The sequence below is a fragment of the Mauremys mutica genome, chromosome 3 (genome assembly GCF_020497125.1).
Source record: "Mauremys mutica isolate MM-2020 ecotype Southern chromosome 3, ASM2049712v1, whole genome shotgun sequence".
NCBI classification, from domain to species: domain Eukaryota; kingdom Metazoa; phylum Chordata; order Testudines; family Geoemydidae; genus Mauremys; species Mauremys mutica.
Window position 1 is genome coordinate 2,283,961 of NC_059074.1, and position 23,480 is coordinate 2,307,440.

The following is a 23,480-nucleotide window of genomic DNA, read 5'->3' on the forward strand; positions in this document are numbered from 1 at the left end:
GGGGGGTGGAGGGGCTGGGGGGGGCATGCACTGGGCCTGCAGTCTCTGTTCTGTACGTGGGGGTAGGGGGGGCACTGGGCCTGCAGTCTCTGTTCTGTACGTGGGGGTAGGGGGGGCACTGGGCCTGCAGTCTCTGCTCTGTACGTGGGGGTCGGGGGGGCAGTGGGCCTGCTGTCTCGGCTCTGTACGTGGGGCGGGAGGGGCTGTGGTGGGAGCACTGGGCCTGCAGTCTCTGCTCTGTACGTGGGGCTGGAGGGGCTGGGGAGGGGGCACTGGGCCTGCAGTCTCTGCTCTGTACGTGGGGGTGGAGGGGGCACTGGGCCTGCAGTCTCTGCTCTGTACGTGGGGGTGGAGGGGCACTGGGCCTGCAGTCTCTGTTCTGTACATGGGGGGTGGAGGGGCTGGGGGGGGCATGCACTGGGCCTGCAGTCTCTGTTCTGTACGTGGGGGTAGGGGGGGCACTGGGCCTGCTGTCTCTGTTCTGTACGTGGAGGTGGAGGGACTGGGGGGGGGGGGCACTGGGCCTGCAGTCTCTGCTCTGTACGTGGGGGGTGGAGGGGCGGAGGGAGGGGATGGCCCTGGGGATTGCCCAGGCAGTACTGACTGGCCTTCTGGCACATCACTAAATACAGAAATGGAGGGAGGGCAGCACTGGCTCACCAGGGATCTACGCTAAATGACACATGCAGAACCCCATCCAGATCCCTGCCCCCCTATTATTCAATAGCCAACTTGCTGCCTCCTGTGTCCCACTCAAGCTGTGGCAAACCCTCTCCCTGCCTGCGAGGCTTCATGGTTGGGAACCCAGGAGGCAGAGCCTAACCGCACAGCCTTCCCCCGGGGAGAGAGAGGGCAGGCACTGGCTCTGGAGTGGGATGGGGCTGGGGCTGATGCTCTGGCTGGTGGGTGAGGCACAAGGCCTTATGCAATGAGCTGGGTGAGCGTGTCCAGCCATGCAGAGCCTGCGGAGGTCCCAAAGGACGGAGAGTGAAGCTCCTAAACCCCTCGAGGGAGACTCTGGAGCTTTCCCTCAGGATATGGGGGCAGGGAGCTTTCCCCAGAGCCCAAGGGGTGGCCCGGCAGCACAGGAACACACCCATTATTAATCCGGCCCCTCTCACACTGTCCAGGCCACGCTCTGGGTCCCATTGCAGCAGCTGCACTGACTTCAATGGGAGCTACAGGATTGGGCCCACTACATACCTCTGTACGGAGCACAAGGAAGGGCAACTGGAGATACAGCAGTGACTGCCCCAGGCATCACGGCTCCATACAGGCCCTGCAGAAAGAGTAATGCTGGGCTGAGGAGACAACAGGCAGGCAGGCCTTCCAAGCTGAAAGCACCTCTTCAGACCTCACTTCTTGCCTGTGACCTTCCTTGGAAAGGGGGCAGGTGTGGGTGTGTTATAACTGCATGCTGTGGCGGGAGTGCTGGGGACGAGATGACCCAGCCAGCAGCTGCCTGGGGTTAGCAAGGAGCTTTGATCAGCATCTGTATGAACTGAGGGGTTCAGAGTGCGGGAGGGGGATCAGGGCTGGGGCACAGGCTCTGGGGTGGGGCCAGGGATGAGAGGTTCAGAGTGTGGGAGGGGGCTTTGGGGTGGGGCAGAAGGTTGGGATGTGTTGGGGGGGGGAGATGGGCTCTGGGGTGGGGCCAGGGATGAGGGGTTTGGGGTGTGGGAGGGGGCTCAGGGTTGGGGCAGAAGGTTGGTGTGTGGGGGGGGGGGGGAGACGGGCTCTGGGGTGGGGCCAGGGATGAGAGGTTCAGGGTGTGGGAGGGGGCTCTGAGGTGGGGCCAGGGATGAGGGGTGTGGGGTGTGGGAGGGGGCTCAGGGTTGCGGCAGAAGGTTGGGATGTGTGTGGGGGAGGGGATGGGCTCTGGGGTGAGGCCAGGGATGAGAGGTTCAGAGTGTGGAAGGGGGCTCTGGGGTGGGGCAGAAGATTGGGATGTGTGTGGGGGGGGATGGGCTCTGGGGTGAGGCCAGGGATGAGAGGTTCAGGGTGTGGGAGGGGGCTCTGAGGTGGGGTCAGGGATGAGGGGTTTGGGGTGTGGGAGGGGGCTCAGGGTTGGGATGTGTGTGGGGGGGGATGGGCTCTGGGGTGAGGCCAGGGATGAGAGGTTCAGTGTGCAGGAGGGGGCTCTGGGGTGGGGCAGAAGGTTAGTGTGTGTGTGTGGGGGGAAATTGGCTCTGGGGTGGGACCAGGGATGAGGGGTTTGGAGTGCAGGCTGCCCCAGAGCTGAGGTAGGGAGACAGGACTCCCACGAGCCCCCCTCACACCAGCATTTCAGGCTGGGGGAGAGGTACCTCTCCCCAGCCATGGCAGCTCCAGCAGGGCTGGGCTGGGCTGAAGGAGGGGATCCTCTCCACCGGCAGCTCCGGCAGGCTGGGCCAGGCCAGGTCCACACTGGGGCCTCTCCTGCAGCCGGTCTGCTCTGGGGCAGTGAGGAGGGGCTCCTCTCCCCGCCACAGCCCTGAGCCCCTGCGTGGGGCTTCATAGGCAGCTGCATGCCTGTGCGGCTTAGAGGGAACTTGGGTCAGGACCAGAGAGAGGTGTGAGCAACTAGAGAGACCTAACTCTGCTAGGCGATGGGCGACGTGATGCCAAGTTAAGTTGAGTGTCAATAAACACAAAGTAAGCCACGCGGGAGGGGAAAAGGTACAATGGAGGGACCTCGAGAGACCATAAAGTCCAACCCCCTGCACTGAGGATGGACCAAGTAAACCTAGACCATTTTGAGAGTTGTTTGTCCAACCTGTTCTTAAAAACCTCTAGTAACAGGGGATTCCTCCACCTCCTTTGGAAGCCTGTTCCAGAACTTACCTATCTGTATTGTTAGAAAGCTTTTCCTAACGCATAACAAAGCTCCCTTGTTGCAGATTAAGCTCATTACTTCTTGACTTACCTTTCAGTGGACATGGAGAACAATTGGTCACCATCCTCTTTATAGCAGCCCTGAACATATCTGAAGACTTATCAGGTCGCCCCTCACCCTTCTTTTCTCAAGACTAAATGTGCCCAGTTTTTATAACCTTTCCTCATAGCCAGAGGTCAGGTTTTCTAACCGTTTCATCATTTTTATTGTTCTCCTCAGGACTCTCTCTAGTTTAGCCACACCTTTCCTAAGGTGTGGTGCCCAGAATTGGACAGTGCTCCAGCTGAGGCCTCACCAGTGCCGAGTAGAACAGGATAATTACCTCCCATGTCTTACATATTATATTCCTATTAATACCCCCTGGAAAATAAGCCATTTTTGCAACTGCATCACATTGACAACTCATATTCAATTTGTGATCCACTATAACTCCCAGATCCTTTTCTGCAGTACTGCCACCTAGACAGTTATGCCCCATTTTGTAGTTGGGCATTTGATTGTTCCCTTCCTAAGTGTAGTACTTTGCACTGGTCTTTACTGAATTTCATCTTGTTAAATTTAGACCACTTCTCTAATTTGTCAAGGTCATTTTGAACTCTAATCCTGTCCTCTAAAGTGCTTGCAACCCCTCACAGTTTGGTGTCACTTGCAAATTTTATAAGCATACTCTCTGCTCTATTATCCAGGTCATGAATTAAGATATTGACTAGTACCAGACCCAGGACTGACCCCTGTGGAACCCCAGTAGATATATTCTACCAGTTTGTCAATGAACCATTGATAACTACTCTGAGTATGGTCTTTCAACCGATTGTCCACCCACCTTATAATAATTTCATCTATGCCACTTTCCCCTAGTTTCCTTATGAGACTGGCATGTGGGATTCTGTCAAAAGCCTTAATAATAAAAAAAATCAACTTGTTCCAGGTCTACTGCTTCCCCCATCCACTAGGCCAAAGCCCTGTCAAAGATGGAAATCAGGTGGGTTTGGCATGAACCTGACAAAGCCATGCTGGCTATTCCTTGCAACCTTCTTAATCTTATGGGGCTTACAAACTGATTGTTTAATCATTTGTTCCAGTATCTTTCCAGGTACTGAAGTTAGGCTGATTGGTCTGTAGTTCCCTGGGTTCTCTGTTCCCTTTTTAAAGGCAGGTGCTATCTTTGCCCTTCTTCAGTCCTCTGAGGGTCACGCACCCTCAAAAATAATTGCTAATGGTTCTGAGATTGCTTCAACTGGCTCCTGAAGTACCCTAAGATGAATTTCATCAGGCTCTGCTGACTTGAATACATTTAACTTCCCCAAGTTATCTGTAACCTGTTCTTTCCCTATTAGGGAATGTGTTGCCTCTCCCTTGTTGTTAATATTAATTGTGTTGAGCATCTGGTCACCATTAACCTTTAGGGAAAGGAGGAGCATATTCAGGAGGGATGGGCTCCACCTAACCCAAAATGGAACCAGACTGCTGCATGTCAAATTAAAAAGGTCAGCGAAGTTTCTAAAGTAAGGGCTGGGAGAAAGCCAACAGGTGTGGAGGAGCACGCGATTCAGACAGACACATCCCTTAGAGGAGGATTTGTTAAAGAGGTTATTCTATTGCTAGTAAGGAGGAGAGGATGGAAGTTGATAAAGTACCGACAGGAACTGAAGAGAAAAATCAAATGAAAAAGAGTCCCATTTAATCACATCACATAATGGCGGACAGCTAAAAAGTGACAAATTCTGTAAGTGCTCATATACAAATGCAAGAACTCTAAATTCTATGATGGGTGAACTTGAGGGCCTGGTATTATGTGAGGATTTGATATAACGGTCATCACAAGAACTTGGTGGAATGAGGATAATCAATGGGACACGGTAATACCAGGGTAGAAAATATATAGGAATGACAGAATAGGTTGTGCTGGTTGGGGAGTAGCACTAAATGTGTGTGGGGGGCGGGGGGGGGCAGAGTCAAATAGAATACAAATCTTAAATGAATCAAACTGTACCATAGAATCTCTATGGATAGAAATTCTGTGCTTGAATAATAAGAATATAGCAGTAGGGATACACTACTGACCGGGATGGTGATGGTGATTATGAAATGCTCCCGGAGATTGGAGAGGCTATAAAACTAGAAAACTCAGCTGAAATCCCCCATTATTACTATTTCCATATCGATTGGGTACATGTCACCTCAGGATGGGATGCAGAGATAAAATTTGTCGAGATAATTAATGAGGTTTTCTTGGAGCAGCTACTCCTGGAACCCACTAGGAGAGAGGCAATTCTTGATTTAGTTCTAAGTGGTGCACAGGATCTGGTCCAAGAGGTGAATAATGCTGAGACGCTCAGTAACAGCAACCATAATGTAATTACATTTCACATCCCTATGAGAGAGAAAATACCAAAGAAGCCCCTCACAATAGCATTTAACTTCAGAAAGTTCACATTTTTTTTTAAAAGAGGAAGCTAGTTAAACAGAAATGTAAAAGATACAGTCACAAAAGTGCCATGCCTGCAAGCTACATGGAAACTTTTTAAAGACACCATAACAAAGGCTCAAATTAAATGTATATCCCTAATTAAAAAACACAGTGAGAGGACCAAAAAAATGCCATCGTGGCTAAACAGTCAAGCAAGTTGTCAGAGGCAAAAAGACATCCTTTAAGGTGTATTAAAAATTGAAAATGAAATCTTACTGAGGAAAATAGAAAGGAGCATAATCTCTGGCATGACAAGGATAAACATATAATTAGGCAGGACAAAAAAGAATTTGAAGAGCAATTAGCCAAAGAGTCAAAAACTAAACTTTTTTTTTTATTGTTAAGTACATCAGATGCAGGAAGGCGGCCTAACAATTAGTGGGGCCACTGGCTGATGGAGATGCTAAAGGAGTAGCACTTCCATTAGTCTTCACTGCAGAGGCTGAGGGAGATTCCCACACCTGAGCCAGTCTTTTTAGGTGACAGATCTGAGGAACTGTCCCAGATTGAGGTGTCAGTGGAGAAGGTTTGGAACAACTGATACATTAAAGAGAAGTAAGTCACCAGGACTAGATGGTATTTACCCAAGAGTTCTCAAGGAACTCAAATATGAAATTGCAGAATGACTAGCTGTGGTACGTAACCTATCATTTAAATCAGCTTCTGTACCAGATGACTGGATGACGTGACACCAATTTTTAAAAAAGGCTCCAGAGGTGATTCCAGCAATTACAGGCCAGTAAGCCTAACTTCAGTGGCAGGCAAAATGATTGCTAATTCTGTTCTTTACTACAGTTTCAGGCACATACATGAACACAATTTGTGGGGAAAAGCCAACATGGCTCTTAGAAAGGGAAATCATGCCTCTCCAGTCTACTAGAATTCTTTGAGGGGGTCAACAAGCATGTGGACCAGGGGGATCCAGTGGATATAGTGTACTTGGACTTTCAGAAAACCTTTGACAAGGTCTCTCTCCAAAGGCTCTTGAGCAGAGTGAGCTGTCATGGGATAGAGGGAAGGTCCCCTCCTGGATCGGTAACTGGTTAAAAGATGGGGTGTGGGGGGGAAATGGTCAGTATTCAGAATGGAGAGAGGTGAATAGAGGTGGCTCCCAGAGGTCTGTTCTGGGATCAATCCTATTCAATATGTTCATAAACGATCTAGAAAAGAGAGTAAACAGTGAGGTGGCAACACTTGGAGGTGATACAAACTACTCCAGATAGTTAAGCGCAAAGCTGTCTGTGACGAGTTACAAAGGGACCTCACAAAACTGGGTGAGCCCCAACCTGCTGCCATAGCTCAGACTCTAGGGCCAAGCGGCATTGTTTTGTGGAGTAACAACAGAGTTTTGCTAGCAATCACTTGGCACCCTGCCATCCCTAGCACAGGGACTTTACAAGATGTCCCTTGCTTACTGACAAGCCGTCTCTCAAACTCCAGCCAATCAGGGCCCCAGAGACAGACAGCGAGCGGGTGTGTGTGTGACTCCATGCACTGCCCCCACCCCGGGCAGTACACAGAGACCTGCTGACCCCCTCCCTCCAAGGGGTGTGCAGAGATGTGCCAGCAGCAGAGCTAAGGCAGCTCCCTGCCTGCTGTGCCTCCCTCCGCGCCGCTTTGGTCCTGGAAGTGGCTGGCATGTCCCTACAGCCCGAGGGTTGGGGAGTGTCTCCACATGCTGCCCCTGCCCCGAGCACCAATTCTGCAGCTCCTATTGGCCAGAAACTGCAGCCAATGGGAGCTGCAGGGGTGGTGCCTGTGGGCAGCGGTGCATAGAGACCCCCCCATCTAGGAGCCGCTGCTGGTGCAGTGTGTGTGCTGGTCGCTTCGGGAGCTACGCCACCCGAGGTAAGCGCCGCCCCCTGCCCCCCTTCTGCACCCCAACCCCCTGCCCCAGCCCAGAGCCCGCACTCCAAACCCAAGCTTCCTCCCAGAGCCCGCACCCCTGACCCCCTCCCACACCACAACCCCCTACCCCTATTAAGGTACCTCACTTTATTTTCATTTACTTTCCATTACTTATAAGAACATAAGAACGGCCATACTGGGTCAGACCAAAGGTCCATCCAGCCCAGTATCCTGTCTACCAACAGTGGCCAATGCCAGGTGCCCCAGAGGGAGTGAACCTAACAGGCAATGATCAAGTGATCTCTCTCCTGCCATCCATCTCCACCCTCTGACAAACAGAGGCTAGGGACACCATTCTTTACCCATCCTGGCTAATAGTCATCAATGGACTTAACCACCATGAATTTATCCAGTTCTCTTTTAAACCCTGTTATAGTCTCAGCCTTCACAACCTCCTCAGGCAAGGAGTTCCACAGGTTGACTGTGTGCTGCGTGAAGAAGAACTTCCTTGTATTTGTTTTAAACCTGCTGCCTATTAATTTCATTTGGTGACCCCTAGTTCTTGTATTATGGGAATAAGTAAATAATTTTTCCTTATCCACTTTCTCCGCATCACTCATGATTTTATATACCTCTATCATATCCCCCCTTAGTCTCCTCTTTTCCAAGCTGAAAAGTCCTGGCCTCTTTAATCTCTCCTTATATGGGACCTGTTCCAAACCCCTAATCATTTTAGTTGCCCTTCTCTGAACGTTTTCTAATGCCAGTATATCTTTTTTTGAGATGAGACGACCACATCCGTACACAGTATTCAAGATGTTGGTGTACCATGGAGGAGGATGAAGAAAAAAAGAATGAAAACTGGGCAGGGAGATAAGACAGAATGTTCTTTTTCTTGGCTCAGTCCCAAGGGGGAGCCCCCGAAAATGAAGCTGTGCACACTCTAAATCCACCACTGCCCACACCTGCCCAGCCCCTACCTCACCCCTGAAGCTTCTGGGGCTCTTCACCCATCTGTCCCAGGCCTGGGGCTTCCACAGGGGTCTGACCCGCCCCCCTACACCGGGCAGGGGAGGTGCATAGTGGCTGTGAGCTGCTGAAATCTTCCTGCTGCCTCCTCCACCCTCCTGTCTTGTAAGCGTAACCCACACACCTCCTGGGTGTGGTGCTCTGTCCCATCTAGTGACACTGAGACCACTTAGAGAGAGGGGTCTCCTGATACTGACGGGGCCTCTGGGGACTCCCTGGTCAAGCCTCGGTGTGCGTCACAGTCCTCCCCACCCTTCCTCTTTGTCACCTTGGACTGCAAGCTCTTTGGGACAGGGCTGAGCCAGGCCTCCTTCATGCTAGCACAGCACCTGGCACGGCACGGCACAGCACGAGGGGGTGGGGGGAGAGCTTTGCACATGCCTATCCCTGGACTGCAAGAGGGCTCCTCATGAGCACCTGCTCAGCAATGAGTGTGTGTGCACCCATGCGCTCGCTTGTTCAAGCATGGGGGGAGCTCATGTGTGTCACACTGTGGCCCTGAATAAACAGCAAGCCAGCAAGAACGAACACAGACCCTGAGAAGAGCAGCCAGTGAATGTTGGCATCAATGTCTGCGTGAGGTGGACCCTTAACCGGCCTGCCTGCCTGCGAGGCACTTGTATAGAGCCCTGGACGGGGAGTATCCCCCGGCCAGACAGGCCCCCAGTATCACACAGCCCAGAGAGCTGCCCCACAGTAACTCCTAGAGCAGCTGTTAGAAAAACGGCCAATCTGGATTGAAAAATGGTCAGTGCTGGAGAATCCACCACGGCCCCTGGGAAATTGTCCCAGTGGGTAACTCCCCTCCCCATTAAAACAATGTATGCCATATTTCCATGGATCGTGTTGTACCGTCTCTGCTAGACTGAAGAGCTCATTGTTAACTATTTGTTCCCCACGCAGGTACCGATAGATTGTAATCCAATCGCCCTGTCACAGGTTTACTGCTCACCACTGGGGCGCCTCCTTGTGGGTCGCCTGGGGATTAGCTCTCAACCCATCTGACGCCCCCTCCTCTCTCAACTTGTGGGGCTCCCTCTTCGTGGTTTGGCCTTCAGCCGGCTCACTATAGTCCTCCCCTCCCGCAGTAACAAAGCCCCCCCGCACAAGCTGTCTCAGGCAGTCTTCCAATCCACTCCCCTGAATGTGCCACCTCCCCAGGGGCCAGTAGGGGAACCCAGGCCTGGCCACTATTCCAGATTCCAGCCCAGGGACCCTGTGTCTAGCAACACCAGCTGCACACTCAGACCCTGTAGCTGTTTCCCTGGGCTCCTTCCTCTCTATCTTCCGGTCCCCCCCCCGGCCAAGTTACCAGAGTTTCACCTGCTCTCCGGTTCTTGCCAGAGTCTGTATTGTCCAGGCAGGACCCTAGGACTCACGCCCGCGCGGCCACCTCCTTGTCTCTTGGCAGGGAACGAGTGCAGAGCTCCTTCCTACAGCCTCCTCTTGTGCGCGACTTCCTGGTTTCATACTAGCACAGCCTGCCCCTGCCCAGCTGGGCTTCACCATCCCTTAGAGCATATCAGCAACTCTCTTCCAGGTGCAGCTGTCACAGAGTTAATGGCCTCTTACCTACTCAGGCCTTGTGGGGGGTAGAAACCGCCTCACACACCCCTTAACCATCTCCTTGTTCAGCTAATTAGGCTGGGCAATAGACTCTAGGAGCTCCCAGGCAGGTTTTCTGATCCTTTCATCCATCGCGTGGCTCTTCTCTAACCCCTCTCCCCTTTACCAGCACCCAGCGCTTAATCTGTAATGAGAAAGGTGCTGGGGCTCTAGCGATTTTCTTACATAGGCCCAGAGGGGCCGGGGCTCTGAGCCGCCAGGCCCAGAGGGGCCCGGGGCTCAGCCCTGGCACAAATTAAGCACTGTCAACATCCTTCTTGAATCAGACACAATGTCCCATCAGTGGTGGCACCAATGCCAAGTAACCTCTCTGCTCCTACTCAAGATTCCCATTTGCACATCCAAGGGTGGCATTAGCCCTTTTGGCCACGTCACACTGGGCACTCATGCTGAGCTGATTATCCAGCATGACCCCCAAATCTTTTTCAGAGTCACTATCTCCCCAGGTAGAGTCCCCCATCCTGTAAATACAGCCTGCATTCTTTATTCCCAAACGTATATTTACCTGTATTAAAAGGCATTGTTTGCTTGTGCCCAGCTTCCCAATCAATCAGTATCTGTTTTCTTCATTATTTACCATTCACCCAATTGTTGTGTAATTTTACATTTTCTTCCAGGTCATTAATAAAAATCTTAAATAGCAAAGGGAGCACCACACCCCCCTCACCCCGCTTTCCTGGCTGCCTCCAGGCAGTCACAGAGCACAGGGCCTGCTCCCATGTGCCTTCTCCAGGCCCGAGCAGCAGTGCCCTTACCCCATAGCCTCAGGCCCGCATGACTTCATGGGTGGAGGTGGGGTGCCCGGGGTGAGAGTGCACAGATCCCTGCCCTGCCTGGCTGAGCCCTGGGAGGGCCCAAGGCCATAATGAGTTTGAGGGTCTCCTTCCTTGGGCTGCAGGATGCAGGAGGGCCCAGCAGCCGCGCCAGAGTCCTTGGTGACCTGTGGGCTCAGAGGACTGAGCACAGCGCAGCCCCAGACAGGGGCCAGCACAGCTTGGCACCAGGTCTCTGTCCCGAGCGATGCAACACAGCAACAGGGCTTCAAAGCCAGCCTCCCTTAGTGCTTGGGCAACTTGGAGCATGTGCCTGTCTGCACACCCAGGCACAAATCCCCTCCCTACCAGCACGCACGGATGCTAGTCACCTCACCCAGCCCCCACTGCCCAGGGTGAGGCAGGTAGATGCAGAGGCCTGTTTGGAGAAGAAGTGGCTTTACCGCCTCGGCTCTCACTCCCTTCAGCTGCCTGCGCCATGACACATGCCCGACCCCACCCTGCACTGTGTCCTAAAGTCCCTGCTGGGCTGGCTGAGGGATTACTAATGGGTTTGCTGCGTCTCTCCAGCCAGTCTCAGGCTCTTCCCTGCCCTTGTTTCAAATCTCTCTGGGTCCTCTTGGATCAATGCGTCCCTCTGCCAGTCATGCTCCTCCCATCACCTCACGCCCATGCAGCCTCTGCTCCAGGACCGGCTGGGCTGGATGTTCAGAGGCACAGCTCTGTGCCCTGTCACTCTGGGCATGCACTAGCATCCGTGCATGCTGGTAGGGATGGGATTTGTGCATGGGTGTGCAGACAGGCACATACGCGACGCTCCCAAGGCCTAAGGGAGGCTGGCTTTGGCTGTTTCTGTTGCTGCGTTGCATCATTCGGGACAGAGACCTGCTGCGAAAGCTGCTGTGGTAGTTTCTCTGCTGCTATTTAAGAGTTTATTCAGGAAGTGAAAACAAAATCAGGGTGAAGGAAAAGCAATGCCCTGCCTGAGCTGTGAATACCTGTCATGGTGAGGCTGGGGCCCTGCAGGAAACCCAGTGAGTGGGAATCCTCAGGCAGTCAGGGAGCTCAGGGAGCCCTTAAAGGACTCTCCTGAGATGGGCAGGGACCACATCTTCTCTAGCCCCCAGCAAACAGGCCCACAACCAACAATGGGAGAGGCACTGGAAGTGGCTGCATCAGGCTTTTGCCTTTTACAGGACCTTTCAACTGTGGCGCTGGAACTGTAATGTGCTTTAAAACGTCCCTGGGAGTGGGCAAGGCTGCCAGGGCTCTCAGCTGCAGTCATCCTCCACTGCTTTCGTGCGTGGCCTGGGTTTGCACCCCTGTCACATGGAAGCCATAGCATCCACCAACACTGGGGTTCACCCGGACTGCACATCCCCCTCCTGGGCACTGCAAACTCCCGGACTCTGCAGCCTTTCAGCCCTCCTCTGTAGGGAACAATTTCTACTGATCGGAAAAGAAAACACCAGCACAAAGTGGCCACTTTCCAGCTGGCTCAGCAGAGGATGGCCCTGGCCTGGAGAATGGCAGGGCTCCCCGTTCGGCCTAGGGAGAGGTCCATTGGGCTGGGAATCAGGGCACCAGGTGTCCCTAGCTCTCTGCCCTTCACACCCTTATCACTGAGCAAGGAGGCGGACAAGCATCAGTCCCTCCATCCTATGATCAGCTCTCAGGGGCTGCAGAAGGTCTCGCCTGTCAGATCAGGGAATAGAACCCACGTCTCTGCCGTGGGAGACCATGAACAGACCAGCTGAGGGAAACTGGGCTGCTGGTGTGCATCATGTTCGCTGGGGCCCCACCCCCTCCTATTTCACTTTTTTACATAGACGCTACAGCTGTTTTGGGGGGCCTGAACTGAGGCCCTGGTACAATTGTCTCCCCCTCATCAGCCCTGCTCATGGCTTCTGCACTTAGCCTCACTGCCTCTCCAAAAGATTAGGCCAAATCTAGGTGCTTGGCTATGCAGCCTGCTCACTCTGCAAAGCCCAGTCAGACGCATGGCAGACGGGCTGTTGTTAAGGACATCCTCAGATGTTGTTTGTTGTACAGGCTGGTTGCAAGCTGGGACCCAGGCAACTCAGCAGCTCAGTAATTGTATAGAGCACAGAGTGATCTCTCTGTCTTGTCCCCTCTCCTGCACACTGGCTTTCTGCTCCCTCCCGGTTCACACAGATAGGCCGCCGTCCCCAGTCAACGTGACGGTTACGCACCTGAAGGCAAACTCTGCCACTGTCTCCTGGGATGTCCCGGAGGGAGATGTCATCATTGGCTATGCCATCTCACAGCAGGTACGCCAGGCTCTGCCTCCAAGGTGTCTCCACCCTGCCTCCCCTTCCCTTCGGGAGGGCTTTCCCGGGAACCCAACCCCACCCGAGGGATGCACCATGAGCAGTGCTGGCCATGGGTTATGCAGGCTCCTTCCTTCTCTGGCCACCCCACTGCTGGGGGGGGATGAACTCTGACCCCACCCATCTCATCAGCCTATCTGGGGCCAGCAGGCCATTGGGCCTCCAAGGGGCAGGACTCACTTGGCCCCACCCACCCTCCTGGCCACCCCCACCTTGAAACCCCTCTCTACAAAATGTCTGCTTCGGGCTCCAGCCCTGTACTGAGCCCCATCCCCTCCCTGCTGCCCTGGGTGGGGTCTCCCCTCCAGGCAGGGCTTTGCGAGGGAGGAGTTTGTCCTTGTGACTGTACAATGGCATGGGGTACTCTAGAAATACTGCTATTCACAGGATCATCCCCGCCCCGCACGTGAATGGCCCAGCAGAGTCTCCGAGGAGCTGGGGCTGGGCAGAAGCTCAGAGGTCACCATGCCTCCACCCGCCCGAGCTGGCCACTTGCCCTCACTAACCTGTTTCCAGAAGGGCAGGGGAGCCCTCCCTGTGACTGACTGTCTCTCTCCGACTCTGGCAGCGGCAGGACGGGCAAATGCAGCGGTTCATCCGGGAGGTGAACACCACAAACCGGGCCTGCGTGCTGTGGGACCTGGCGGAGGACGCAGACTACATCATCCAGGTGCAGAGCATCGGCCTGCACGGAGAGAGCCAGGCCAGCAAGAGGGTCCATTTCCGGACCCTGAAAGAGACCGATCGCCTCCCCTCCAACAGCTCCAACCAAGGTGAGGGCAGGAGCCCACGCTGTGCCATTGCCACACGCTCTGGTTGGGAGGGAGATTGGTCACTGGGCCCTGCAAGGAAAATGCCCTGCAGGGCCCCACAACCCACGGAAGCAGGAGACAGGTCCTGGTAACTGAGGGGAGTCGGGGCTGCCACGTGGGAATCCCCATGGGGGCAACTAGGGCTGGTGCTGTATTGCAGTGCTGAGCTATACAGTAGCACTGGGTCAAGTCAGACCTCTCGCTGTTCAGCCTGCCCCCAGGTGAGGTGGCAGAAGGAGCAGAGGGGAGGGGGGGCACTGCAGAGGGGCTGGAAAGAGCCACCTGGGGGCTCCTGGCAGGGGCTGGGCCCGGGACTGGAGAGGTGCCTCCGCAGAAGCCTTTCATTCCCTGCTGCACGCTCAGGGCTCCTGGGCCGAGCTGCTCAGTGCGGGACAAGGAGACACAGCCTGAACCACAAGGCTGTTCCAGTAGCTCACGCCGTCTCCCAGTGTGGCAGGTTTATCAGTCTGGGAGTGTTGGGAACGGAGGCCCCAGGACCAAAGGAGAGGGAGTAAAGCCCACGGCAGGACCTAGCATGGCACCTCTGGTGTTACAGCCAGCAGGCAGAACAGAGGCAAGCCCCTGCCCAACGTGGAGCCACGCCCCACAGGAGACACAAGGCCAGAGGGGGGAGTGGGAGAGAGACATTTCCTGCTGCACAGCCCAGGGGCGTCCTGCCGTGGGGTGGCACCCACATGGGTTCCTCCACTAAATCCTGCAGCAAGGCAACAGAGGTGAAGGTGATAAGCTGCCCCTCGCTGCTGGGAAAGCCCATCCTAGAGAGGCACAGCACTGCCTGGCACGCAGCCTTGCCTGCTAACATCACCCAAGCTCCCCGCAGCATGGAGCAGGGGCAGAGCGATGGGGACCAGCTCCCTTGTCGTGCTGGGCTGCAGGGGGCTTGTACCAGGTTCTCTGTTCCCTCCAGCTCCCTGCAGAGGGTCAGTCCTGAGAGTGGAGCGCTTTTCCCTGCTGCAGGAAAGTGACAGGGTGCACTCACCTCTGGTGAACACCTCCTGTCGGCTGGGTGCGATCCTGCACTTCCCATTTCTGTGCAGCCGGCACCCCTTGGCTGTTGCCCTGGTCAGGCAGGTCCTCAGCGGCTCAGCCCCCCCACCCCCCAAGTCACTTGGTTAATAGGTGAACGGATGGATGAACCTCTTCCAGGGGAGAAGGTCCATGAGGGCCTGTCCCAGTGCCCTTGTGAATGTCTGTAGCCCTGTCTCTGTGCTCAGTTCTCCTGGGCTCGAGATCCCTGCCTGCCCTGGCACAGAGTAGGGCCCCCAGCTTCCTGCCTGGAGACTCTGCCCTAATCAGTTCTTACTGCCCCTGCTCTCCAGCCAGGTCACTCCTTGGGGTTCAGTCCCCTTCCAGGGTAACAAAGTCCAGCAAATGGTTGGCCCTCTGCAGGGTCTTCAGCCCCAGCCCTGTTTAAACTCCAAGCCCCTTTCTTGGGCATCTGATGCCTTTTCTCCCCTCCTTGGGGCTTAGGCCACTCCTCGGGGGGAGGGGGGGTTGGGCCTGCCCACTACTCTGGGTCCCAAGTTCCCAACCCAGGGTCCCTATAGACAGCAGCCACGTGCTGCTTTCCTTTAATGGTCACTGCTGCCTCCCTGGGCTGCTTCTCACTCTGTCCAATCACCTCCTTGAGGTGTCTGACTGTTCCCTGCTTGAGCAGGGTCTCTCCCAGGCACCCCCACATGGGGAGTGTCACAGGCACCCCACCCTTCCTCCCACTTCTGCTCCCAGCCAGCAACTGGGGTCTCAGCCCCTGCAGCACCTTTTAACTGAGCCTGCTGCGCTCTGATTGGCTGCTTCCCTGAAGCCTCTCTAGGCAGGCCTGGAGGACCCACCTTCGCTGCTCCTTGTCTGGGCAGGGGTGGTAGGATTGTGAGAGCCTGGTGCAGCCAGTCACAAGGACCCCGGGCATGTGACACTGGGGAGGCGGAGGCCCCAGGAGCGGTGACAGGGTTTCTGGCACCGTAGACAGAATTCGGGGGTGGCATTTTGTGGACTCCCCACGGGGCGCGTGGGAGCTTCTGGTTCTGCTCCCGTCGCGCCGCCGAAGGACACTCCGCCGAAATGCCGCAGGCGACAGCGGCAGTCATTGCCGAAACGTCGGCGGTAGCTCAATTGCCTGCTACGGTTTTCCGCGGCACGTCGGCGGAGGGTCCTTCTTCGGCAGCGCGACGGGAGCGGAACCCGAAGCTCCTGCGCGCCACGGGGGGAGCGTGCAAAATGCCGCCCCCCGAATCCTGGCACCCTAGGCAATCGCCTAGGGCCGCCTAATGGAAGCACCGGCCCTGGGAGGGCCCACGAGGGGTTAAACCTGCCCTGTGGCTGCTGCAGGCCCTTGGCAGGAGAGAAACTCTCCAGCATCTCTGGCCCGGCTGGGTCCCATCCCTCCCCTGCAGCCCGGGGCTCGCTCTGCCCCACGCCCTGCTGGGGAGGGCAAGCTGTGCTGACGCTCCTTGTGGGCACTGTCGCCGAGGGGAGGAGCTGGCCGGGGCAGGTGCCCGGTGCAGGGCGGACAGCTCAGCCCCAACTCCGGAGCCACAGGCTCAGCCCTCGTCCTTCTCCCGCTCCAGACAGTGGCTCACAGCCCTGCCCTGCTTGTCTCCCCAGTGGCTTCTCTCAGGGGCCAGCGGGCTCAGTCCTCTTCCCCCTGGCGGGGGTGCTGGGCTGGGAGATGCCCACCATGGGCTTCCCTGTTAGAAAAAGGAATTCTGGGTAAACTGGCTGGTTTCTGAAAGGGCAGCCAGTGCCATCAGGCCAGTGCCGCTCTCTGCAGGGCCGGAGCCAGCCTGGGTGTGGACTGGCGCCTGCGTTTGGTCCACACAGGATCAGGTTGGCCTGACCTGTGTTAAAGGGGGCAGCACGGAGTGCTTTCACCATGCCTCCAGGTGCCATCCCAAGTCCCTAGTCTCACCCCAGTGTTTGCCCTCGCCGACCCCTGACCCCTCTCTGGTTCCCCGTGTCACTCTGCAGCCCTGGCTGGGTCAGTCTCAATGGACTAAACGGGCCCAGAGAGCACCAGGCAGTGACATGTAAAACTCAAAGCAGTTAAACAGCTTGCAGGCGTGACTACAGCAACCTTGGCTTGCTTAGCACCCTGGCAAATGCACTAGAAAACTCACACTCCCAGGCTGCAGCTCCGCTCTTTGTACAGCACACTGACCACCTCTCTACGCAGCCTCCGCCCTCCCCAGCGAGCTGCCGAGGGCCTGGCACTGACCCCGGGACTCTGACATGAGCAGGGGGTACATCGTCATCCCAGGCCAAAACAGAAACCAAGGAGCTGCTGCTAGGCAGGCGGGTGTGTGCCCCGAGGGTGGGCGGCACACGCTGGAGTGTTGATGGCAGGTAGGCAGATCTGTGGGGATACTGCTCCCCAGCACACACAGGCCTGTCAGACACAGCCATGCCCCAGGCCCCCCTGGCTGGTGGGTATATGCCCCCCCTTCCCTGGAGCCCACACCTCCCCCAACTGTACCCCCATCTCCCAGGAAAAGGAGAAGAGGCTTTAACTCACAAGGGGCCACCCGGGATCAGTCCAGCCTGGCCAGGCTGCTGCCTCTGACCAGCCCCAGGTGCCTCTGAAGCAGCAAAGGTTTGATTGGCTCAGGTGTCCCCTGCCCTTTACACTGCTGGGAGCTGAGGGGATGAAACCCAGAGCCCTGTTTCCCCTTCCTCCACTTGTGTCCTATTGGCCCTCTGCGGTTCTGGAGTCTCCTCTGGCTCTGTGCCTGGGCTGGATGGGGTTTCTCATCCGCCCGCAGCCTGGCGGGGGCTGCACAGCCTGACAGCCCCACCAGGCCGGGCCACACCCCACTGCTCAGCATCTGTCTTGCAGGGGACATCACTGTGGAAGGGCTGGACAAGGAGCGGCAGCTCCAGACCGGGGAGATTGTCATCATCGTGACTGTGCTGCTCATGTGGGCAGGTGAGGAAAAGTGTGTGGGGGGGGGCAGTGCTCACTGGCCACCACCCAGGGTCCAACCTTGTGGGCCTCTGGCCCCTCTGGATTCCATATGGGGTTGGGTGAAGGCGGGTGCAGGAGGTGCAAGGGGCTGTGGCTCTGGTGGGTTGGGGTCAGCTGTAGACATGAAATATCCTGGTGTTAGTAAAGCTTTGACACAGTCCCCAGTGACGTTCTCATAACAACCCAGGGCTAGATGAAATTACTCTACAGTAGGTGCAACACCGGTTGAAAGACTGTACTGGAAGAGTCATTGTCAATGGTTGCTCTCAAGCTGGGTGGGTATATCCCACAGGTCAGTCCTGGGCCCAGTGCTAGTCAGTAATTTCATTAGTGATTTGTGTAATGGAGTGGAGAGACTGCTTATAAAGTTTGTGGATGACACCAAGCTGGGCGGGGTTGCAACCACTTTGGAGGACAGGATTAGAATTCAAATTGGCCTTGACAAATTAGAGAATTGGTCTGAAAACAACAAGATGAAATTCAGTAAAGACAACTGCAAAGTCCGTATGCAGTGTGGTTGTAGCTGTGTCGGACCCAGGAAGTTACAGATACAAGGGGAGTGAAGTAATATCTTTGATTGGATCAATGTCTGTTGGTAAGAGAGACAAACATTCAAGCTTACACTTGAGACCTGAAGGTGGGACAAGAATAATGAATTTAATCTGCAGCAAGGGCGATTTAGATTAGGTTTTAGGAAAAACTTCCTAACTCTGAGGATAGTTAAGCTCTGGAACAGGCTTCCAGGGGAGATTGTGGAATCCCCATCACGGGAGATTTTTAGGAACAGGTTGGACAAACCCCTGTCAGGGACAGTCTAGGTTTACTTGGTCCTGTCAGAGCGCAGGGGGCTGGACTTCGTGAAAGTCAGTTGACCCTGATCACAGATAACCAACAGAGCCTGAGTTCCCTGCATGGTGCTGTAGCTAAGAGGACTCTGCTGATCCTTGGACGTATAAGCAAGAGTAAGGAGGTGTTATTTCCTCTTCACTTTGCAGTAGTGGGACCACTGCTAGATACTGTGTCCAGTTCTGGGCCTACCCTTCAAAAAAGATTGCGACCAGTTGGAAAGGGTTCAGAAGAGAGTTACATGAACAGTGTGGGTCTGTGTACACCAGATGTGGGCAACATCTGGCCTGTGGGAGCATCCTGCTCGGCCCCTGAGCTCCCGGTCGGGGAGCCTGGTCCCTGGTCCCTCCACCGCTGTCCCCCCTCACCCGCAGCCACACGGGCCGCGCTCTGTCCCGCCGCTCCCGCTGGGCAGCATGGGCAGCACAGCTGGCTCTGGCCAGGTGTCACGGCTGTGAGCTCCTGCTGCTGGTAAGGGGGCGGGAGGTCCTGGGGGGCAGTCAGGGAGGAGGGGGTGGTTGGATGGGGCAGAGGTTCTGGGGGTGGTGGTCAGGGGATGGGGAACAGGGAGGGTTGGGAGTGGGAGTCCCGGGGGGCCTGTCAGGGGGCAAGGATGTGGATAGGGGTTGGGAGGGCAGTCAGGGGACAGGGAGCAGGAGGGGGTTGGATAAGGGGGTGGGATCCTGGGGGGCAGTTAGGGGTGGGGGGTCCTGGGAGGCTGTGGTCAGGGGACGAGGAGCAGAGGGCGGTTGGATAGGGGGGTGGAATCCCGGGGGGGGGCTGTCAGGGGGTGGAGATGTGTGGCTAGGGGTCAGGGCAGTCAGGGGACAGAGACCAGAAGGGTTGGAGAGGGGGTGGGGGTCCCAGGAGGGGGGCGGTCAGGGGACAAGGAGCAGGGGGGATTGGATGGGTGGGGGGTTCTGAGGGTGGCAGTCAGAGGGTGGAAAGTGGGAGGGGGTGGGTAGGGGGCGGGGGTCAGGCTGTTTGGGGATGCACAGCCTTCCCTACACGGCACTCCATACAGTTGCGCAACTCCGATGTGGCCCTCGGGCCAAAAAGTTTGCCCGCCGCTGGTGTACACTGCAGCTGGGTGCGAGCCTCGCAGCCTGAGTACGCAGACGCACGCTTGGGGGCTGGAGCAATGCTAACAATGCAGTGTGGCCAGTGCAGCAGCAGGAGAGATTCCGGCTGGACACCAGAGCTCAGAACCAGGGCTTGGGTGGGCTTAGAGGTTAAGAGGGAGAGGGCTCTTTGGGGCAGCCTACACAGGCAACATGAGATTCCCAGATTCCAAGGCCAGAAGGGACTCTCATGAGCATCCAGTCCAGGGGTCCCAAACACGGTGTCCGTGGGTGCCATGGCGCCCGCCAGGGTGTCTAAGTGCGCCCATGTACTGGCCGGAAGACGAGCATCTGCTGAAATGCCGCTGACAAGCTGCATCATCCAAATGCCACTGATTTTCAGCGGTATTTCGGCAGTGACGCCTAGTGACGTTGCCGCTTGTCGGCAGAATTTCAGCGGATGCTCGTCCGCCGCCACAGTCTTCCATGGCTCATCGTCTGGCACCCGCCAGCCGAAAAAGGTTGGGGACCACTGGCCTAGTCTGACCTGCATAACACAAGCTAGAGAACCTGCCCAGTAATTTCTGCAGATTTCTGAAGATTACAAGGTGAATTATCTAATTACCTTGGTAGGGAGCAAACCCCCAGTACTAACGGGCTCTTTGGTCTATCAGTAAAAGGCAAATATGAACCAATGAAGCCAGACAAATTCAAAGGAGAAATTAAGCACAAATGTTTAACAGTGAGGGCGATGAGTCGCTGGGACAAACTCTCAAGGAAGTGTCAAGTATCAGAGGAGTAGCTGTGTTAGTCTGGATCTGCAAAAGGAGCAAAGAGTCCTATGGCACCTTATAGACTAACAGACGTTTTGGAGCATGAGCTTTCATGCATGTACATGAAAGCTCATGCTCCAAAACTTCTGTTAGACTATAAGGTGCCACAGGACTCTTTGCTGTTTCTCAAGGAAGCGGTGGAGTCTCATCTCTTGATGTCTTAAAATCAAGCCATGCTGCCTTTCTGAAAAATACTTTAGGGGGGAGTTGTGGGAAGGGGTATGGTGTTGGGGAAGTTCTGGGGAAGGGGCAGTGTTGGGGTACTTCCAGGGGCATGGTGTTGGAGACAGTGAGTTGCAGGAAGGGCATGGTGTTGGGGGGATGGTGTTGTTGGAAGAAGGTGGTATTTGGGATGGTGTTGTGGGCAGGGAGTGGAGTTGGGGGTGTTGCAGGGAAGAGGTGTTGTGGGGAAAGGTGGGGTGCTGGTGGTGCAGGGAGGTGTGGTGGGGTGTTGAGGGAGATGTGGGGAAGGGTGGTGGCATTGTTGGAAGGTGGTATTTGGGGCAATGTGGAAGATGTAGAGGGGGTGGTGTTGGGGGAGATGTGAGGAGAGGTAGTGTGGGGAAGAGCAGTGTTGGGGGGATGGTGTTGTTTGAAGAAGGTGGTATTTGGGGCAATATGTGGGAGATGTGAAGAGGGGTGGTGTTGGGGGAGATATAGGGAAGAGGTGTTGTAGGGAAAGATGGGGCATTGTGGGGAAGAGAAGCTGTGAGGAGGGGTGGTGATGGGGGAGTTGTGAGGAGGGGTGGTGTTGGGGGGGGATGGTGACAGGGTACTTCCAGGGGGGTGGTGTTGGAGACAGTGAGTTGCAGGAAGGGCACAGTGTTGGGGGATGGCAGTGTTGGAAGAAGGTGGTATTTAGGGTGATGTGGGCAAGGGGTTGTGTTGGGGGTGTTGTGGGGAGGGAGATGTTTCGGGGTGGGGTGTTGGGGAAGATGTAGGGAAGAGGTGTTGTGAGGAAAGGTGGGCTGCTGGGGGAGTTGTGGGGAAGGGGAGTTGTGAGGAGGGGTGGTGTTGGGGGGGGATGGTGTCAGGGTACTTCCGGGGTGGGGTTAGAGATAGTGAGTTGCAGGAAGGGCACGGTGTTGGGGGATGGCGGTGTTGGAAGAAGGTGGTATTTGGGTTGGTGTTGTGGGCAGGGGGTGGTGTTGAGCACAATGTTGGGGACACCCCCTCAAACCATGGCTGTCTCTCCCTGCAGCAGTGATTGCGCTTTTCTGCAGACAGTATGACATTATCAAGGACAATGACTCCAACAACAACAAGGAAAAGGCCAAGCCGTCCTCAGAGCACAGCACGCCGGAGCGACCCACGGGGGGGCTACTGTACAGTAAGGTAATGGGGGGAGCAGGTTACTGGGGGTGGGGTCTGGGTGTGTGAGGCACTGGGTGATAGGGTGTGTGTATGAAGCACTGGGGGTGGAGTCTGTGTGTGAGGCCCTGGGGGATGGGGTGTGTGTATGAAGCACTGGGGGTGGGGATGGGGTCTGTGTGTGTGAGGGACTGGGGGATGGGGTGTGTGTATGAAGCACTGGGGGTGTGAGGCCCTGGGGGATGGGGTGTGTGTATGAAGCACTGGGGGTGGGGGTGGGGTCTGTGTGTGTGAGGGACTGGGGGATGGGGTCTGTGTGTGTGTGAGGCCCTGGGGGATGGTGTGTGTGTATGAAGCACTGGGGGTGGGGATGGGGTCTGTGTGTGTGAGGCCCTGGGGGATGGGGTGTGTGTATGAATCACTGGGGGTGGGGATGGGGTCTGTGTGTGTGAGGGACTGGGGGATGGGGTGTGTGTATGAAGCACTGGGGGTGTGAGGCCCTGGGGGATGGGGTGTGTGTATGAAGCACTGGGGGTGGGGTCTGTGTGTGCGAGGGACTGGGGGATGGGGTCTGTGTGTGTGTGAGGCCCTGGGGGATGGGGTGTGTGTATGAAGCACTGGGGGTGGGGGTGGGGTCTGGGTGTGCGAGGGACTGGGGGATGGGGTGTGTGTATGAAGCACTGGGGGTGTGAGGCCCTGGGGGATGGGGTGTGTGTATGAAGCACTGATGGTGTGTATGAAGCACTGGGGGTGGGGGTGGGGTCTGGGTGTGCGAGGGACTGGGGGATGGGGTGTGTGTATGAAGCACTGGGGGTGTGAGGCCCTGGGGGATGGGGTGTGTGTATGAAGCACTGGAGGTGGGACTGGGGGTTGGGATCTGGTGGGCAAGGCACTGGGGTAGTATGGGGACTGGATGTGTGAGGCACTGGGAGATGGGAATGGAGTCTGTGTGTGTGAGGCACTGGGGGTGGTCATGTGGTAAGAGACCTCAGATTTCTTAAGACAAGAAGCAGTTTGGGGCAGGGACTGTTTCTTAGTGTAGTCATGGGCAGCAGCCAGTGGAAGGGAGCCCCTACCTCCATGGCACTTTAGACTGTTTTCAATGGTAGCAGACAGGGCCGGCTCCAGGCACCAGCGAAGGAAGCAGGTGCTTGGGGCGGCCAATACAAAGGGGCGGCACGTTCAGGTCTTTGGCAGCCATTTAGCGGTGGGTCCCTCAGTTCTCCTCTTCCTCTTTGAGCTGCCGCCGAAGAGGAAGAGAGGGAGCGAAGGACCGGCCATTGAAGTGCTGCTGATGGGCTTTATCTTTTTTTTTTTCCCTGCTTTGCTGCTTGGGGCAGCAAAAAAGCTGTAGCCGTCCCTGATAGCAGATGACAGAACAAAGAGCAATGGTCTCAAGTTGCAGTGGGAGAGGTCTAGGTTGGATATCAGGAAACACTATTTCACTGGGAGGGTGGTGAAGCACTGGAATGGGTTCCCTAGGGAGGTGGTGGAATCTCCCTCCTCAGAGGTTTTTAAGGTCAGGCTTGACAAAGCCCTGGCTGGGATGATTTAGTTGGGGATTGGTCCTGCTTTGAGCAGGGGGTTGGACTAGACACCTCCTGAGGTCCCTTCCAACCTTGACATTCTATGATTCTAGGGGATGATAATTGCCACCTCCAGC

The 23,480-nt window shown here is 55.8% G+C and overlaps 1 protein-coding gene across 3 annotated transcripts in view; it reads left to right on the top strand.

Moving 5' to 3' along the window:
* Window positions 1–23,480, top strand: part of FNDC4 (fibronectin type III domain containing 4) — a 40,508-nt gene that overhangs the window by 13,123 nt on the left and 3,905 nt on the right. Inside the window, exons 2-5 of one of the 3 annotated variants that reach the window (XM_045009782.1) lie at window positions 12,797–12,912; window positions 13,541–13,745; window positions 17,638–17,727; window positions 21,708–21,841. In XM_045009782.1, the coding sequence (XP_044865717.1) occupies window positions 12,797–12,912; window positions 13,541–13,745; window positions 17,638–17,727; window positions 21,708–21,841 (545 nt within the window). Of the gene's footprint in view, window positions 1–11,481; window positions 12,913–13,540; window positions 13,746–17,637; window positions 17,728–21,707; window positions 21,842–23,480 lie in introns of those variants that run through there. The other 2 variants (XM_045009780.1, XM_045009779.1) reach the window with 2 other exon arrangements.